This window comes from Vulpes lagopus, chromosome 23, assembly GCF_018345385.1.
Source record: "Vulpes lagopus strain Blue_001 chromosome 23, ASM1834538v1, whole genome shotgun sequence".
Taxonomy (NCBI): domain Eukaryota; kingdom Metazoa; phylum Chordata; class Mammalia; order Carnivora; family Canidae; genus Vulpes; species Vulpes lagopus.
The window spans coordinates 60,714,760-60,734,260 of record NC_054846.1 but is presented as its reverse complement, the minus strand read 5'-3'; the positions used below and the strand labels follow the sequence as shown (position 1 = coordinate 60,734,260).

The window sequence follows — 19,501 nt, the reverse complement described above, 5'->3', positions numbered from 1 at the left end:
ATGGAGGCGTGCACAAGAGCTCTCACGTACTTCTGAGGCACACAGACACAGAGGGATCCTCCAGTGTGCGCCCGGGCCCCTGGGGTAGCCGTGGTCACTCTCCTAGGAGGGTGCGCATACAAAGCGGCGGGCACAATGGGGACAGGCATGGCAGGGAGCTGGGAGGATGCTGGGGAGGTCCTCTCCTCTCTTCCTGATGCAGATGGGCCTCAGCCTGGTGGCAGCCCTGCAGGGGCTGCCTCTGCCAAGCCTCAGTTTCCAACCACAAACAGCCTGGACTGTCTGCAGAAGGCCTCCGGCCAGTGAGTCTGGTAATACATGTGCCTGCACAGCCACCCAGAGTAGTCTAGGAAGAGGGTGTCAGGCTCCGGGACTGACGGATGGGGCCTGGCGGGCCACTGCAGGGGTGGAGGATCGAGTCCATCGTGACCTCAGGGGCCTGCAGGGCCGGCCCAGGGCCAGAAGTGATAGCTGTGGCTCATAGGCCGAACCAGGTCCAGCAGTGACCGCCGTGGCTGGCTTGGGGGCCCCAGGAGGGGCCAGCGGGGTGGGCCTGGCCGGCCCAGGAGCGACGGGCGCTCAGGGATGGGGAGCAAAGGCTGGGGTTTGCAGGACTGGCTGGGGCCCAGGAGGGACTTCAGGGGCTGGCAGGACTGCTCTGGGCCAAGGAGCAGCCGCTTTTGTTGGCACGGCTGTCCAGGGCCCAGGAGGGAAGGTTTTGGGGGGCCAGGGTGCTCTGGGGCTTCAACTAATTGCTGGGGCTGACTGAGGCCCAGCAGGGACCCCCTGGGGCGGCTAGGCTGACTCAGGAGGGACCTCCGGGGCTGGTATGAGGCTAGGGGCACCCTCCTGGGACAGCAGCATTGGCCTGAAAGTGAGCTGGCAGGCCGGCGGCGGGGACGCAGCAAGAGGAGTGACTGTGGGGGTCGGCACCGCTGTCCTGAGGCTGCCCTGCTGGGCTGGCCACAGACACAGGGGGCCACCCATGACCGCACGGGCCAGCAGCGGTGCCAGAGGGCCAGCAGGGAGCGCAGGGGCCGGCAAAGGTGGCAGGGGGCCAGCAGGGAGCGCAGGGGCCGGCAGCGCTGCCAGGGAGCCAGCAGAGAGCGCAGGGGCCGGCAGCGGTGCCACGGGGTCAGCAGGGAACGCAGGGGCCGGCAGCGCTGCCAGGGGGCCAGCAGGGAGCGCAGGCGGCGAGAGCGCTGCCTAGGGCCTAGGAGCGCCCAACGTGGCCGGCAAGGCTGAGCCAGGAGTGGCCGCTGTGGCCGGCAGTGCTGATCTGGGGCTGAAAGCCCCCCCGCCCCCCCACCACTGGGGCAGGCGCTACTCTTTACTTGGTCTGTACTGGATAGATGGTATAATGGATCAAGAGGAAGAGTGTGTCTGGGGTTGGGAAGAGGAAGGATGACAAACGTCAAAGCACAGAGATGGACACAGGTGTAGGTCTCTGCGGCTGAGGATTTTGCAGTATAGCTGAAATACAAAAGCTTTGCCTTCCTGATTTATTCATTTGTCATTCAACAAACTTTATGAGGCATTCCTCAGAGCCAGGCTCTCTCTGCTCTGGGCCGTGCTGGGGACAGAACTAGGAAGGAAACATTCACAAACCAACCTGTCCTTCTTGGGGACAGAGATAAAGAACAAGTAAGTGTGTGCATGCGTGTGTGTGTGTGTGTGTGTGTGTGTGTGTGTGTGTTAAACTTGTGAAAAAGTGCTTTGAATCTAGAGACTTTTTGAAGGTAAGAACAGGGGAAACCCAGCCCCCTCCTCTCAGCAGGAGGCCGACTCTACCTACAAAAGCTCCCTTCCCTATAAGCAACAATGGTTCTGCTCCTCAGGAAGGAAGAACTTTCCTTGTGCACAGACAGGGTCTTTGAGATCTTAGAGGTTTGGTTCAGACACCAAGACAAGCCGCGACCTCTGGACAGCGGTTGTCACACCTCTGGGCCTCCCCATCTGTGTGATGGGATCAGTAAGCCCTTTACTGAAGAAGGGCCTAGTATCTGACCACCGCAGAAAAGATAGTTTTCCTTTCCCGTCCTCCCCACATTGAGAGCTGGGAATTGGCATGACCCCTTGCTGGCCTTTCTGGTTAGCCAGAAAATGCCAAGAAGAAACCACCATTGACTGACTGAGCACTGACTATGTGTAAGGCATCATCTTCAACCCTCAAACCAGGATGAAAAGGGTGTGGCATGGCCAAAGACCAGGGTGTAAAAAGCTGGAACTGACCTAAAAAAAGCCATCATCTGTGGAGGTCAAGGGTATAAATGCAGAGATTCATAACTGCTGTCTTCCTGTTCAGGGCCCCAGGTTGGATGCCCACAAAGATGGACAAGATGTTATCCTTTTCCTGGAAATGGTCACAATCCTGTGGGCACAAACCGACTTCCAGATCAATTATTACAACCCCATGCCTCTGGAGTTATGTGCCACCAACAGGAGCCCCAGGCACTAAGCAAGTGATTATCTATACCGAGGCTGAAGATCAAGGAAGGCTCCTTGGAGGAGGTGGAAATGGAGCCGGGCCTTTCAAGGAAAATAGTATTTTGGAAGGCAAAAGCGGAATGGAGGCAAGGAGAACATTCTACACACTCGTTCAGAGATGGACAGGCCATCTATTAGCTTGGATAAGTCACTTCACATTCCTGGGCTTCAGTCTCCTCTTTGGTAGAACAGAAGTGATGTAATATATGTAAATGTTCACACAGTGCCAGGTATAAAATAAGCACTTGGCAGACAGTGGGTTATACAACACTGTGTTATGACAGTATGACATTTTCAAGGTTCCTGTGAGTGGCCCAATGAGGCTAGAGCTTAGGGGTGTGTGTGTGTGTGTGTGTGTGTGTGTGTGTGTGTGTTTGCGTGTGTGCGTGTGCGCGTGCAGTGAGGAAAGAAACTGCAAAGTCGAGTTGAGAGTTTGCAGAGGTCCTTGAACGCCACTCTACAATGTGGCATTTCCCAGAAGTAATTGACCCAATGCTATGACTTGGGAATAATGACATTAACAGCTAACACTGCTGCACAGCTTCCTACATGCCAGGCGCTGTTTCAAGCCCTGTACGGTAACTGGCCAAGATCACAAAGTTGGCAAGAGTGGGTTGAGACTCGAGTTTTTCTTGCTCGAAATCGCATGCTGTCAAAAATAATTCTAATAACAGTGATAACTACCATTTACCGAGACTTACACATACCATTTTGATCAAGCCTCACGATGGTCATGGAAAGTTGGGGCTCTCACAGATTACTGAGCTGAGGCTCCCAAGGTTGGGATGTTCGTGGCCTTACCACTGGTAGCTGATAGAAAACTGGGAGCCATGGAAGCTAGACTCCCAACTCCTTCAAAAGAACCTACTGTTGGGTAGGGGGCTACTTGATTGACAGCTATTGCCCCTTTGGCTCCTCCATCATGTTCAAGCAGAGGCCACAGCCAATGATGAGCATGTGAGGTACATACGAGTGCCAGCCTTTTCCCGTCTGGCATTGGGCTCTATGAGTGGATATCCTCGGCTCAGGGACTCCCTATCTGCCTGGCCAAGATTTCCTCAAAACTGCTTTGCAGTCTGGGGGTGCCTGGGTGGCCCATTGGGTTGGCTGTCCCACTCTTGATTTTGGCTCAGGTTGTGATCTCGGGGCCGTGAGATTGAGCCCTTTGTCAGGCTCCATGCTGAGCATGGGACCTGCTTAAGATTCTCTCGCTCTCCCTCTCCCCTTCCTCCCCACCCTGCCTACTTGCTCTCTCTCTCTCTCTCTCTCAAAAACCAAACCAAACCAAATTGTGCTGCAGTCTGAAGCTCTTCGTTTCCACTCATCTAGCAGGTGTCAGTCTTAAGTCACAGTCTGTAGGCCCTCCCTGACTACTGCTCCCATCCCTCTTATAGTTCACAGGCATTTATTTCCCCAATAAATGGCTCATGCACCTAATCCTATCTTGGCGTTTGCTTCTTGGAGGACCCAAACTAAAACATCAGCCATGTACTCTCAAGAATCCTGCCTCTTGCAGCTGGCCCTCAAGGTTGACAAATCAGTTCATAGCCACAAATTCATTTCACGATGACAGAAAGCATTTTCAGTAACCCAGTGTCTGAACATGTGGGAGCCTGTCATGATAGCCTGGTGGCCATAAGCAGGAAGAGGGGCACCCAGGAGGGATGGGGATGTACCTGCTGCCCCAGGTTGCTCTGCAAGCTGGCAGCTTGGCTCCTGATCCATGATCTGGTTCTGACACAGAAATAGACTCAGGGAAAAGAGGAGGCTTCAACAGGCTCCACTCAGTGATGGATCAAACCATCTCTCAAAAATAGCCACCCACCTTGCTCTAATTCATACTTCCTATGCTGACTTCTCACTTGAGATTTGTTGTCTGGAAAGAACTCACTCGCCAGGAGAAGGTGACTTTGGCAGCCAGTAGAGTCAAAGCCACATGGATACCTTCTATGAGAAAAAGTCCCAAATTCCCTGACCTTTAGGTGGGAACCTTCTATGTTGCTCAATATTGCTTGGGAGCTTCTTAGGAAAGCAGTATTTCAGGTCCCACCCCTCACCTGCTGAATTAGGATCCCAATAACATTTGAGAAGCTCCGTTCTATTGTGCTCTGCCCCTCCCTGCTCCTTGGTGATTGTGATATCCATGCAAGGCAATATTATTCAACAATTAAAAAAAAAAAAAAGGACTAGCACATGCTGCAAAATAAATCAACCTTGATAACATCATGCTAAGTGAAAGAAGTTAGTTACAAAAGATAGCAAGCACACTGTAGGATTCCATTTACATAAAATGTGCAGGAGGGGCAAATCCATAGGGATGGAAAATAGGATGATGGTTCCTAGGAGTGGGGGTGGGGAAAGGCGAAGGGAAATGGGGAGTGACTGATGATGGGTAGGGGGTTTCATCTGGGGAAGGTCGAAATGTTCTGAAATTGGTTGTGATGATAGCTGTATGACTCTGTGAACATACTATGAACAATTGAATCATGTGCTGGAGATGGGTAGGTTGTATGGTTTGTGAATTACATCTCCGCGAAGCTAGTATATGTGTAAGAGAGGGTCTGGCTCACAGAATTGTTGTGAGGACTCAATAAAACCACGTGTGTAAAGCTAGAGTAGCTACCGTGGAGCAGACATAGACCCTGCCCTTCAGTAGCTCAAATTTATTGAAAGAAATGACAAAGGCATAAGAAACAATACATCCAAAAATGAATGAACAGTGATTTCTGAATGAGGCAACAGATAACCTATTTGGCAGACCGTAAGAGAGAGAAGTAACTTGCCTCCCCATCCACCCATCCATTTATCTTTCTGTTGATGCACGCAATAATTACCTGGCACCTATCATATGTAGGTCATCTACCCACCCATCCATCCATCCACCTGTCCATCCACCTGTCCATCCATCCACCAGCCAGCCAAACAGCCAGCCATCCCTCTGTCCACCCAATAATTACTTGACACCTATTATATGCTGGATAAGGGGACCTGAGATGAATTGCATGGGAGACAGGCATGCAAACAAATAGGTTCCATTGCAGCATGACAAATGCCTTGGAGGGGATGCAGCGTGAGTCCAAGGGAAGGGATGGTAATTAACTGCAAAGGCCAGAAAGGGTCTCTCCAAAAGTGGATATCCGGGTCCTTCTCTTTTTCCTAATATAACTCATTTTCTCGGGATCCCTGGGTGGTGCAGCGGTTTGGCGCCTGCCTTTAGCCCAGGGCGCGATCCTGGAGACCCGGGATCGAATCCCACGCCGGGCTCCCGGTGCATGGAGCCTGCTTCTCCCTCTGCCTATATCTCTGCCTCTCTCTCTCTCTCTGTGACTATCATAAATAAATTAAAAAATTAAAAAAAAATAACTCATTTTCTCTTTCAAGCTAAAAGGCAATCCTTGCCGACTGAAACAAGCCAAACTCTAAGAAAGAGAAGAAAGATTGCTACCCTTAAAAATAAAACTGTCAGGGATCCCTGGGTGGCGCAGCGGTTTGGCGCCTGCCTTTGGCCCAGGGCGCGATCCTGGAGACCCGGGATCGAGTCCCACATCAGGCTCCTGGTGCATGGAGCCTGCTTCTCCCTCTGCCTGTGTCTCTGCCTCTCTCTCTCTCTGTGACTATCATAAATAAATAAAAATTAAAAAAAAAAAACAAAACTGTCAGTTATTTTACCAGCAAAAAAAAGGGGGGGAGGGGCTTATTCAGAAATAACAGAAAATTACTATTTTGAACTCTTGAAAAACAGCAAAAGCAGGGAGAGGTTTTCTGTGAACTCCCCTTATCTGTCAAAAGACAGACTCTCCAAAAGGACTCATGGTAAGCAGTCCTCTCCCATGGAATTTTGTCACCCAAGGAGGACTGACTCTTATCACGGAAGAAGAGACTAGAAGTCAACACCACACCCAGACAAACTTTGTCACAAGGGATTGTATCTCTCATTCATTCTTCATCTTTCCTAAAACTCGTTTGTTCTCCCCTAAGAGACCTATATCCTCCTTTCCTTTCCCCTATCAAAATGGGTATTTAAACCTGAATTCGAAGCAAACTCAGAGAGTCACTTGTGTTTTCCTGAATATCTGCCCTGTATGCCCAAGGTATACACGGTAACAAACCCACACTTTCCCCTTGTTAATCTGCCTGTTTATAGCAGGGGTCTTGGACAAGAACTCAGAAGAGTAGGGAGAAAATTATTTTGCCTCTCCCCCAAAAGCGGTGGAGAGTGAGGGGAAATAAAAGACACTTCCAGGTTTCTAGTGCAGGCTACTGGATAGATGGCAATGGCCCTGTGAAAGATGGGGACAGAGGGGGGAACGTCCAGGGATGAGCTGGGAGTACAAGCCCAGGTGGCCCTCAGAAGAGAGGTGGCAGGCCGATATTTGTCACCTGGACCAATGCAATAGCTCCTTCGTGCCTACCTGCTTTAGCTCTTGGTGACTTGCAGTCCACTTTTCACACAGCAGCAGGAATAGACCTTTGAAAATCCTTTCCCCTGTGTAAAAACCCTTTAAGGTTTTTCACTGCTGTTAAAATAACATCTAGACAGAGGGCACCTGGCTGGCTCAGTCGGGAGAGTGTGTGACTCTTGATCTTGGGGTTGTGAGTTTGAGCCCCACGTAGCGCATGGAGCCTACTTAAAAAGAATAAACAAATAATTTTCAAAAATAAATTTTTAGCCTCTTTACTGTGGCTTCAAGGCCCCGTACAAGCTCACTAATGCCTTTCTCTCTAATCCGGTGCCACTTTATGCCCTGCCTCCCCTGTTCCAGCCCCACTGCCTTTCTTTCTAGACCTTGAACTCTTCTCATCTCAGGGCCTTTGCACTTGCCCTCAGCTCTGCTCTGCTGGGCAGGGTCTTCCCCCAGTGCCCCACTGCCTGGCTCATTCTCACTGTTTCGGTGCTCCCTGAAGTATCACCTCCCACCTAAGGCCTTTCATGACCATCCTACCTAAGGCAGCACTGCGGCAACTTTGCCCACTCCCATCATAGTCATCACATTGTCTGCCCTTCTGATGAAGGACAGTTGGAAGAAAGGCAGGCAGGGACAAGGGGTGCCGGCCCTGAGAGGAAACCACCCTTAAAAAGGATTTTACACCACCCTGGAAGGAGACCCCCATCCTTTCCCTTGTGATAGATAGATGACAGAAACCTGATTGAATGACAGGTGCAGGGAGGGTTCCATCAGAATAACAGCCCTCCAACAAGCCCATAAGAACCCCCTAGATTTAGAAACTCCGATGGCAACCTCCTTGGGCAACCCCCATCGGGAGCTTTGTAACTATTACTTTACTGTCGCTCAATAAGCTTTGCTTTGCTGCCCACCACTCTTCGTCTGGTCTACCCTCCTCGTTCTTTGACGTGGTGTGACCAAGAACAGCAGGTCCCAAAGGAGGAGGAAACCCTGTAACAATTCTAGCCTGCCCATCTTACCAGACCATAAACTGTGCCAAGTCAAGGGCCCACGTGTGTCCTGCTCACCGTCGCCTGGCACAATGTCTGCCTCAGTTAGAGTAGGTGTGCCGTACATTTTGTTTGAATGAACAAATGGCCATATGTTTGTGAGCCATCAACACGCGTATGACAGAAGGAGTTGGTGGAGGGGGGAAGAGAGAACATCAAAACCCCAGGGAAGACCCACATGGTAGGGACAGTGAGGGAGACTGAGCAGTACCTGGACAGGTGGAAACAGTGACAGCGATGCTGGCTGGCTGGCATCTGTAAATCCATCCAGACAGGCTTTGTAAGACAAGGATGACTAGAGGCGTTCACTCCTGAAGGAGATGAGCCCATAGGAGAGACAAGATCCCAGAGGGGGTGAAGAATCAGGAGACAGGGTCCCCAAGGAATGAGGAAGGGGTGGAGGACTTAGGCTGGGCTAGAAGACTGTGGTTCCCTCCATTGTCCCTCCTTAGGAGGAGAGGAAAGGGTTCCAAGGCAGTGTCTCCAGGCTCATCCTGAATTACTCCTCCCCGGCTTCTTCCATATACTCCAGCCACACTGGCCCTTTCACCCTGTAGGACCTTTGTATTAGCTGGGGCCTCTCGAGGACTCACTTTCCCTGGCTGGCACCTTTCTCATTCACCAGGTCTCAGCTCAATCCTCTCCACCTTCCTCAGTGGGTGCCTCTTTGATCCCCTTTCATTGCACTCTGCTTAATACCTTCCCAGAACGCATGAAAGGCTAGAATGTATTTGCATCTGTGGGGACAGGGGCCTGGTAGGTCTTATTCATGCTTATGTCTTCAGTTCCTAGCCCCCAATAGGTGCCACCACCCTTCCTACTCACCCAGCTGCCCGAACCAGAAGGACCCAGACATAGTGCGTTGCTCCTCTCACCCCATTCCCCCACCACGTCCAGCCAATTGGGAAATCCTAGATCCCGATCCCAGACTGACCCAGCTCTACCTTCCATGCCAGCTGGTCTCAGCCTGGGTCTCCTCTCCACCCCCTTCTGCTCTGTGTAGCAGCCAGAGTTATCTTGCTAAAGTGCCAATCCCGACCCGCCACTCCCCTGCTCCATTCATCCCTTCAGCATCTGGTCATTGCTTTCAGAACCAATTTCCAATGTCTTGACAAGGGCCTCCCAAACTGTCTGGCCTCTGCTCCTCCTGCCCTCCTTACACATGGGTGCTCCTTCTGACTGCGCCGGGATGCTGGTGGGGGTGGTCTTGCTCACCATGCCATCCCAGCTGTTTAGCCCAGGATAGCACCTGGAGCAGCCCTCCTCCCCAGCTCCCTTAACCAAAAGTTGATGGAACTGGAGGAGCAGAGGGCAGTTTTGCAGGAGTTGTAAAAGTGGAGAGGTTTTGTTGTTTTGCAGAATCGGGGAGTAATGGTTTGGAAGCAGCAACAGAGAAGGCCACTTCTGGGAGGGGGTGGGAGTGTGGGCAGACAGGTCCTCAGGGAAGCAATGCCAGGGGAAGTCAAGTTCTCCAGGATGTACAAGGTTTGGGAGTGAGCCAGGCCCTGGAGGTGGGTCCAGGGGTGAAGGGTGCAGACTTTGGGTCCTATAGGTTTACAAGCCATCAACATACAGGTGATAGAAACCATATAACCCACTTAGTTCCTGAACCCCGGGCAGAGCAGTGAGTCGTGGGAGCCCTTATTGTCAGACTGGAGACCGCAGGGCCTGATTGGATGTGACCCAGAAGTCCCAACTGCGGTCAGCCTGAACTGGCTGGTGAAGCTGGGCTCTCATGGGTGCTTTGGACACACTGTCCAAATTCCCAGCAATGCTGGTGCTGATACTGAGGTAGGAGGATCACAGAAGAATCCACTTATCTGGGGAGGCCTTGAATCAGCACTGGGACATAAAATAAAGGAGATTTGGGTTTGGGTGGAGGGCAGGGCTTGTGTGGGCGCTGGCGGGAAGGCCAAGTCGCCCCTCCCACAGATCCCCCGGCTCGACCCGAATGCTGGCAACAGCCTCCGCATCTGTCTCTCTCCCCGGCTCCCTGACATCTCTTCTGCACGCAGCAGCTAAAATCATTTTTCAAAAATGTAAATGAGACCGTGTCACTGGCTTCACACAGCTGAAATCCTGTTATAGGCTCCCCAGGACTCTTTATTTTTTATTTTTTTTATTTTTTTATGATAGTCACAGAGAGAGAGAGAGAGAGAGAGAGAGAGAGGCAGAGACACAGGCAGAGGGAGAAGCAGGCTCCATGCACCGGGAGCCTGATGTGGGATTCGATCCCGGGTCTCCAGGATGACGCCCTGGGCCAAAGGCAAGCGCCAAACCACTGCGCCACCCAGGGATCCCCTCCCCAGGACTCTTGAGACAGGAACTGGTCATGGTATTTTCCAAACTGCAGGGGTAAGGGAGATGATTTTAGGTGGGACGTGGAGGAATGTAACCATTTTTTTTTAAGTTTCAGCTGTGGATTAGAAAAAATGTAAGTGGTATGTCGATCCTTTGATTTGATGAGGATTCTTGCTAAGGGTAAGGATACAAAGGGAGCCAATTGAAAGACAATGTTGAAGGAAATAGTACAAATGGAGTCCCATGAATAAGGTACTTGAATGATAGAGGCTCCTTCTTGGTCTCATCTGGGCCTCCCTGGCTCTTGCTGTATGGACTGCAAGTCCTTGAAGATGTCACCCACTAGTCCCAGGTCTCCAGGATCATGCCCTGGGCTGAAGGCAGCGCTAAACCGCTGAGCCACCCAGGGATCCCATAGTTTTTAAATTCTTAAATATTTTTTTTTTTTGAGCCTGGAGAATAACGTAGCAAGCACCCATGTGCTCATCACCCAGAATAATCAACTGTTAATATTCTTGTACCGGATACATTTTTTATGTAAAATAAAGAGGACACCACAGATAAAGCTGAAGGCCTCTTTGTACTGCTCCTGGGTTCAATTCCTCCCCCTCCCTTGATTTCCAGGAACTGCTGTTATTATTAATCTGATTTGTATTCTTCTAATCTAGTTCTATGAACAAAACAGTGTGTTCCTAGTAGCATTATTTGTAATGGCCAAAATGTGGAAACAACCCAAATGCTCATCAGCCAATGAACAGATCAACAAAATGTGATGTATCCACATAATGGAATATTATTAAGCAATAAAAAGAAATTTGGACGGGCACCTGGGTGGCTTAGTGGTTGAGTGATCCTGGGGTCCTGGGATTGAGTCCCACATCAGGCTCCCTGCATGGAGCCTGCTTCTCCCTCTGCCTGTGTCTCTGCCTTTCCCTCTCTCTCTGTGTCTCTCATGAATAAATAAATAAAATCCTAAAAGAAATTTTGGATGGCCACTACATGCTAACTTGGATCAGCCTTAGAAAACATTATAAAGAAAAAAAAAACATTATAAAGAAAAATATCAGACACAAAAGGCTATATATTATAGGATTCCATATCCACAGAGTAGGCAAATCCACAGAGACAGAAATGAGATTTGTAGGTGCCAAAGTTGTCGCTAGGTGGGGAAGAAGGAAAAGTAATACGTGACTGCCCAGTAGGCATGACGCTCCGTTTTGGGGTGATAAACATGTTCTGGAATTAGATGGTGGCGATGGTTGCACAACTCTGTAAATATACTAAAAACCACTGGAAAAGGGGGTGCCTGGTTGGCTCAGCCAGAAAAGCATGCACCTCTTGATCTCAGGGTCATGGGTCAAGCCCCACAGTAGGTGTAGAGATTATTTCAAAATAAATAAAACTTAAAAAAAAAAAGCCACACTGAAATGTGCATTTCAAAGTGGCTAAAATATGAATTTTGTTATGTGAACTTTATCTCAATAATAAAAACCAGAATGTGATTTTTAAATATTTTCCTAAATTCTTCCATACTATGGATCATTTCCACACCTCGTTGACTCACTCAACATTATACTGATACATGTAGGTCTGTCTGGTTCATTTATTTTGCTGCTCAGTTGTTTTTTATTTCTTATTTTTTCCTACCAGTGGACATTACAGTTGATGCAATTTTTCTCTCCTAGCAGTGCTGCCGTGAACAGACTTAACAATGTCTCCTGGGGCACATTTGGGAGAATTTCTCTAGGGATATATAATTGCTGGACTATGGGGAATACAAATTTTCAAAATATTGTCAAATTGTTCTCTAAGTGGTAGTGTCGATTACACTTCCATCAGCAGCCTGTGAGTTTCTGGGAGTTCCTACGCCTGAAGCCTATTATTATTAGACTTTGATTTTACCTACCTGAAGGCTGTGCTGTCTCAATTTACAGTGGTACTCCCTTTATTTCCAGTTATATTTTTTCATTTCTTTTTCCTTTTTCCTCCTTTCTTTCCTTCCGTCCACTTCCCCCTTCCTTCCTTCCTTCCTTCCTTCCTTCCTTCCTTCCTTCCTTCCTTCTCTTCCTTTCATGGTATTTTCCAGGCTCTTTGGACCTTTACACTTCCATATGGGTCTAGAATGAGTTTGTCCAGACCATAAAAAACTGTTTTGAATAGTTTTGAAATCATTGATTTATTTGTAAGTTACCTTGCATCATTACCTTATTGAACCCATCCATGAGCAGATTATACATTTCCATTTATTTAGGTCTTCCTTTACTTCTTAAAATAGACTTTTTTTTAAAGATTTTATTTACTTATTCATGAGAGACAGAGAGAGAGAGAGAGAGAGAGAGAGGCAGAGGGAGAAGAGGTTCCCCACAAGGAGCCCTATGTGGGACTCAATCCTGGACCCCAGGATCATGCCCTGAGCAGAAGGTAGACGCTCAACCGCTGAGCCACCGAGGCGTCCCTAGACTTTCTTTTCTTTTCTTTTTTTTTTAAATATTTATTTATTTACTTATTTATGAGAGAGAGAGAGAGAGAGAGAGAGAGGCAGAGACACAGGAGGAGGGAGAAGCAGGCTGCATGCCAGGAGCCTGATGTGGGACTCGATCCCGGGACTCCAGGATCGTGCCCTGGGCCAAAGGCAGGTGCTAAACCGCTGAACCAGCCAGGGATCCCCTAGACTTTTTTTTTAAAGATTTTATTTATTTACTCATAGGCACACAGAGAGAGAGAGAGAGGCAGAGACACAGACAGAGGGAGAAGCAGGCTCCATGCAGGGAGCCCGACGTGGGACTCGATCCCGGGACTCCAGGATCATACCCCAGGCTGCAGGCGGCGCCAAACCGCTGCGTCACTGGGGCTGCCCTAGACTTTATTTTCTAAAGCAGTTTTAGGCTCATGGCAAAATTGAGCAGGAAGTACAGAACTCCCATATACTTCTTGCTTCCCACACCCATAGCTTCTCCACTGTCCATGTCACCCACATCTGCACATCCCACACCAGGGCACTACATTTGTTACACCTGATGATCCTATATTGACACATCATTGTCACCTGAAGTCCATAATTTACATTAGGGTTCACTCTTGGTGTTGTAAATCTTCTGTGTTTTTTTAAATATTTTATTTATTTTTTCATGGGAGACACAGAGAGGCAGAGACACAGGCAGAGGGAGAAGCAGCCTCCCTGCAGGGAGCCGAATGTGGGACTCGATCCCAGGACCCCAGGATCAAGACCTGAGCCAAAGGCAGATGCTCAACCACTGAACCATCCAGGCGTCCCAATCTTCTGTTTTTTTTTTTTTAAGATTTATTTTTATTTATTTATGATAGACAGAGAGAGAGAGAGAGAGAGAGAGAGGCAGAGACACAGGCAGAGGGAGAAGCAGGCTCCATGCCGGGAGCCCGACGCAGGACTCGATCCTGGGACTCCAGGATCGCGCCCTGGGCCAAAGTCAGGCGTGAAACCGCTGAGCCACTCAGGGATTCCCAATCTTCTGGATTTTGACAAATGTACGATGGCATATATCCACCATCATAGTATCATGAGGAATAATTTCACTGCAGTAAAAATCGTCTATGCTCTGTGTATCCCTGTCCTCTCTTCTCCCACAACCCCTGCAACCACTGATCTTCTATCATAGTTTTGTCTTTTCCAGAATGTCCTATAGTTGGGAATCATACAGCATGTAGCCTTTTCACATTGCCTTCTTTCACTTAGTGATATGCATTGAGGTTTCCTCCATGTCTTTTTGTGGCTTGAGAGCTTAATTTTCTTAAGAACTCAATACTATCCCATTGTCTGGATGTGCCACAATTTTCCATTCATCTACCAAAGGAGATCCTGGTTTGTTTCCAGTTTGGGCAATTATAAATAAAGCTACTATAAATATCTGTGTGCAGGTTTTGGCATGGACATAAAATTTCAGCTCATTAGGGTAAGTGTCAAGAAGCATGATTGCTAGGGCGCCTGGGTGCCTCAGTTGTTAAGCGGCTTCCTTGAGCTCAGGTCATGATGCCAGGTTCTGGAATTGAGCCCTGTATTGGGCTCCCTGCTCAGTGAGGAGTCTGCTTCTCTTGCTCCCTATGCTGCCCCCCCCCCCCCCCCGTGCTCTCTGGTTCTCTCTGTCAAATAAATAAATAAAATCTAAAAAAAAAAAAAGGAGAAGCAGCATGATTGCTGAATTGTATGGTAAGAATATGTTTAGGTTTGGATTCCTTTACATAAAAAAAGTTGTATAATTTTCTGAGAAAACATCTAGCAATTTTTTGTTATATATATTCCTAGGTCTTTTAAAAATTTTGTTGCTATTGGCATCCTTCTGATTATGTTTTGTTTCCTGTTGCTAAATCCAATAAGCATTCAATAAGAATGCTACTGATTTATGTAGGATCAGCTAGTATTCAGCAATTCTAGTACATATTCTTATAATTTAGTATTAAAATAAATACTTTGAATGTAGATTCATTTATTTTCTAAATATAAAATAAATCGTATTCAGGTAAGGATGAGGTTAACTCTTCCTATTTCTTAAGCTTTAATTTTTTTTTTACTATTAGCTAGAAATTTTTTTATTTTTAGAAATTTTTTATGGGAATTCTAGAATTTCACCCTAAACTATGATGCCTAGACATTTGGCAAATACCCTTATCAAGTTGATGTATTACCCTACTCATCTTAATTTTCTAAGATTAAGAAAAAATGTGTTTAATTTCATCAAATGATTTTTTCACACTTATTAAAGGGATCATACACTTCTATTCTTTTAATGTATTAAGGTTCCGAATATGGGAATTGTTTTCTTGGTGTTAAACAATCCTTGCATTTTTGGCTAAACTCTGTTCTATACTTCTATAAAATATGGATTCCATTTTATTTTTTAGGATATTGCATCTATAATCATAACTAAGGTTGCTCTATAATGTTCTCACTTTGGATTGTCTTTGCCTGAGCTTGATGTCAAGGCTATACTAGTATTAGAAAAATGAGTTAGGTGGCTTTCCCTTTTTTCCACCCTCTAAAACAATGTGCATAAAACAGGGTGTATGATTCAGGATTCCAAAGAGAAATAGAACCAATAGAATGTATGTGCATATTTAAACACACACAGACACATAGGCAGAGAGAGGGAGAAATTTATTAGAAAGAATTGGCTCACACTTACATAGACTGAAAAGTCCCAATCTATGTCAGCAAGCTCAAGACCCCGGAGAGCTGATGTGTGTCTGGTTCCACCCTGAGTCTGAAGGTCTGAAGACCTGGGAGCCAGAAGAACTGATGGTGTAAGTATTAGTCCCAAAGCCAGCAGCCTTGAGACCCAGAAAGATGTGATGCTTCCGTTTGAGTCAGAAAGCCAGAAAAGATTAGTGTGCAAGCCCACAGAGCAGCAGGCCAATTCCTTCTTACTCAGTCTTTTTTTGGGTTCAGGTCTTCAACTAATTGGATGAGGCTCACTCATAACATAGAGGGCAATTTGTTTATCTGGTCAACCAATTTCTTTTTTATTTTTTACCTTATAGCTGTATATCAATTCAAGATTGATGTTGCCATCAGAACAACATTTTGGTTTGCACGAAGACCCTTCACCTGATCAGAAATAATTGCTACTCTTATTTATTTACCATTCCATGTGTGGCAGGCAATCAGGTGTCATACATGTCATCTCACTGGTCAACAAATTCCAATGTTAAAATCATCCAAAAAATACTCTGAGAGACATACCCAGAACAACATCTGACCGAATATCTGGGCACCCCATGGCCCAATCCAGTTGACACATGAAATCAACCATCATATGGAGAGAATGTGTTCTTTGAAGGTGCGGAAAACGCAACTCTAACCTCTTGAGCCTGTTTACCTTTTTACTGTGTTTGTTTGCATCTGGAGGTTGGGTAACTTACTTTTCATGAGGATCATTTCTTTGGAACCATTCCGCCCTATGTGGGCTAGTCTTTACTGTGTCCCTTGATGAAGCCTGATTGTCACTTGGTCCCCAAAAGTAATAGGATCCAAGAGACAAAAGAAACCAAGAACAATGGACTAGTTTATTTTTTATAAACTACTGGCTTTGGGGGTATTCCTATTTAGGCATTTTGTATTTAGCATAGCAGTTATGAAGGTTTCTTTTTTTAAATGAGTGTTCTTTTTAACTGACCACGAGAGGGCAGTAATGGATCAAGAACGGGTACAGGATAATAAAACCACTGACATTTGGTAGATAAAAAGGTCTATGTTTCCTTTTCTGTTTGCAAGGACCTGAGACTTCAGGAAACTAAGAAACTTGTCTGAATCATATATTCCGATATATATAGAATATCTGGAATTTTAACTTAGCTCTGACTCCAAAATTCATTGTTTCTGGGATGGGCACAGTAAATAATGACTCTCAGTCCTTCATATTTTCATTCCTTTCAGAGCAAGATAGTAGAGTGGCTAAGAGTTCAGTCTTCGGAGTCAGATGCTCTGGATTAAAATTCTGTGTGTTCCATCACATATTAGCTAGCACTGTGAGGGTGCTTCCTCATGTCTGTGGGGATATTAGGATTGGGGTCATAAAACTTGCAAAAATGAAATGAGATGAACACAAGAAGTGTTTAAAACAGCGCTTGGCACTTAGTAAGTACTTAATGAATTTGAGCTACTGTTATTATTAACTTAACCAATATTTATTTATTTATTTATTAGATCTTATTTATTTACTCATGAGAGACACACAGAGAGAGGCAGAGACACAGGCAGAGGGAGAAGCAGGCTCCATGCAGGAAACCTGATGCAGGACTCGAACCAGGACCCCAGGATCACAACCTGAGCCCAAAGCAGACGCTCAGCCACTGAGCCACCCAGGCGTCCCTGAACCAATATTTATTAAATGACTCCTGTTCTGATGACACCGGTGGAGGTACTCAGGATGGAGCAACTGGCACCCCTCCCTCCTGCAGCTTACATTCTAGGGAGGGAAATCCACAATTAGCAAAACTTTAAAACTTTTCTATTTTTTCAGCATGAGCCATGAAGGTGGTCAAAAATAGACTGTGGAAGGGGTGGGGGTAAGAAGCACCAGGCCTAGAGGGGGCTCAAAATTGAAAATGGGATGTCAGGGAAGGCGTCACCAAGTGACATCCAGCCAAGCCCACGGGGAGTGAGGGGGAACTTCTGGCTGTCCAGGTGGACACCCAGAAGCAGAACCTTGGCAGAGGGAGGAGGAGGGGTGAAGGCCCTGAGGCAGGATGAGGCCTGCCTCCTAGGAACCCCAAGAGAGGCCGCCTGGTGTCAGCTTTACCGTCAACGTGGCTAGGCCATGGTGCCCAGGGCTCTGGTCCCCGTCTCTGTGGCTCTGAAGGCACTTCTTGGAGGGGACGGATGTTTCCATCGCAGACTCTGAGCGAGGCAGGCCGCCCTCCAGGCCCCGGGGCCCGGGCCACAGCTGAAGGCCTTGGGAGCAGAGACTGAAGTCCCCGAGGAGGAAGGAAATCCTGACCCCGGGGCAGCCCGGAGCCCCCGCTTGACCTCTCGGCTCCCAGCCCCAAGGCCCAGCAGCACCTGCCGCATTCCCAGGCCGCCCGCAAGTTGGGACTCGCTGCCTCCGCACCTGAGCCGCGGCCGCCAGGAAACCTGCCTCCGCGCGACGGCAGCAGCGGCCTGGTCCTGCTTCTCTGCAACAGTCCGGACCGCGGGCGGCGCGGGGGGGGGCAGGAGGGAGCGGCCCGGGCCCGGGGGGGGGCGTGGGCGGGAGCCGAGGGTGCGGGGCCTCGCAGCCCGGGGAGGGCAGGGGAGTCGGCGCAGGTGCTGGGGGGTGCTCACGTGACCTGCGTGTGCGAGGCCGCTCTGGCTGCCGCGAGGACAAGGACGGGGGTGGGGGGTGGGGGAGGGCGGAGCAGGGGGCGCAGAGGAGGCCACGCGGGCCGGGCCGGGCGCATCCACCTGCCGGCCGGGACGGGGCACAGGCGGGGGGACAGGTGCGCGGATTCCGGGCGTGGGGTGACGACGCGGCCGCGCCCACGGGGTCTGCTGACGGATAGGTGCCGCTGCGAGGGCGGAGGGGTGCGGGGCGCCCTCGGGGACCGGGTGCTGGGAGGGCGGAGGGGTGCGGGGCGCCCTCGGGGACCGGGTGCTGGGAAGGCGGAGGGGTGCGGGGCGCCCTCGGGGACCGGGTGCTGGGAGGCCGGAGGGGTGCGGGGCGCCCTCGGGGACCGGGTGCTGGGAGGCCGGAGGGGTGCGGGGCGCCCTCGGGGACCGGGTGCTGGGAGGCCGGAGGGGTGCGGGGCGCCCTCGGGCGCAGAGCCGGACAGGAGGACAGAGCCGGCCTTTGGTGAGACCAGGAGGGTCTGGGGAGGAGGGTCGGGGGGGCTGGGAGTCAGGAGTTTGCTGTGAGGCCTGCTGGTCCGGGCCCCTCGGGGATGTGGCCGTGGGGGCGCCCCCATCCGGACTTCGGGGGGCTTGGGCCGAGAGGGACCCTCGGCAGCTCGGAGCCGCCTGGCCCGCGACCACCAGGGGGGCGCCGTGCTCGGCCTGGGACTCGGGGCTGTGTGCTCCCCTTGGCACCCCGGGGCGGGCTGAGCCCTGGACCCCGCACCCCCGCGGCCCCCCTGCACCGCCCCCCGCGGGCTCTCCCGGCAGAGGCACCGAGCTCCGGGCGGAGGCGGGGCGCGGGCTCCCCCACTCCTCCGCAGAGAACAGCGAGGGGCGGGGGGGGGGGGTCACCACCCCGAGGGGCCCGGGTTTCCCCCAAAACAGGAACAAACCCCAAACCCGGTTACTCATTAACCCGGCCCCCGAGTGAGGGCCACGTGGACAGGCCTGGTTTTCTCTCCAGAGCTGGCTCTAGTTAGTCCAGGGAAGGGCCTCGGGTTTTAGCTCCTGTTAGGTTTGGGGGCGGGGGGGTGCTGTCTTAACAAGAGGGAAGGGATGCAGCAATTGATGAGCCGTGTCCACTCTGGGGACAGGATCCGACAGTGGCCACCGTGTGCCAAATATTTGTCATTCCTCATCCACCTGCACATACATGCTCATGGGTCTTTACTTAAAAGGGCCTGTGGCAGCAGCGCGGGTCACCCAGCCAGCTTCCCGAGACTCTCTGGACTTGTGGGATGCTTTCACTCCTGCCTGACCCCAACGGGAGAGCCCCCAAAGCCAACACCTGTCACCGTTTCTCGCACCGCACCAGCTAGATAAAGAGGGCCTCTCAGCAGCCCTTTGGATCAGAGGTTCAACTACACAAACAGAATTTGAAGCCCTGGTGAGGCCCTGATGGGCAACCACAGCCCACT

General features: G+C 49.8%; 1 protein-coding gene across 1 annotated transcript; it reads right to left on the bottom strand.

The window, feature by feature from the left end:
• On the bottom strand, positions 1–18,655 carry LOC121481056 (proline-rich protein 36-like). The gene is given in 3 exon segments (XM_041738015.1): positions 1–488; positions 491–1,344; positions 18,036–18,655. Coding segments are annotated over 3 exon segments (1,602 nt in total). The 3' UTR covers positions 1–360.
• Between the last annotated feature and the right edge of the window lie 846 nt (positions 18,656–19,501).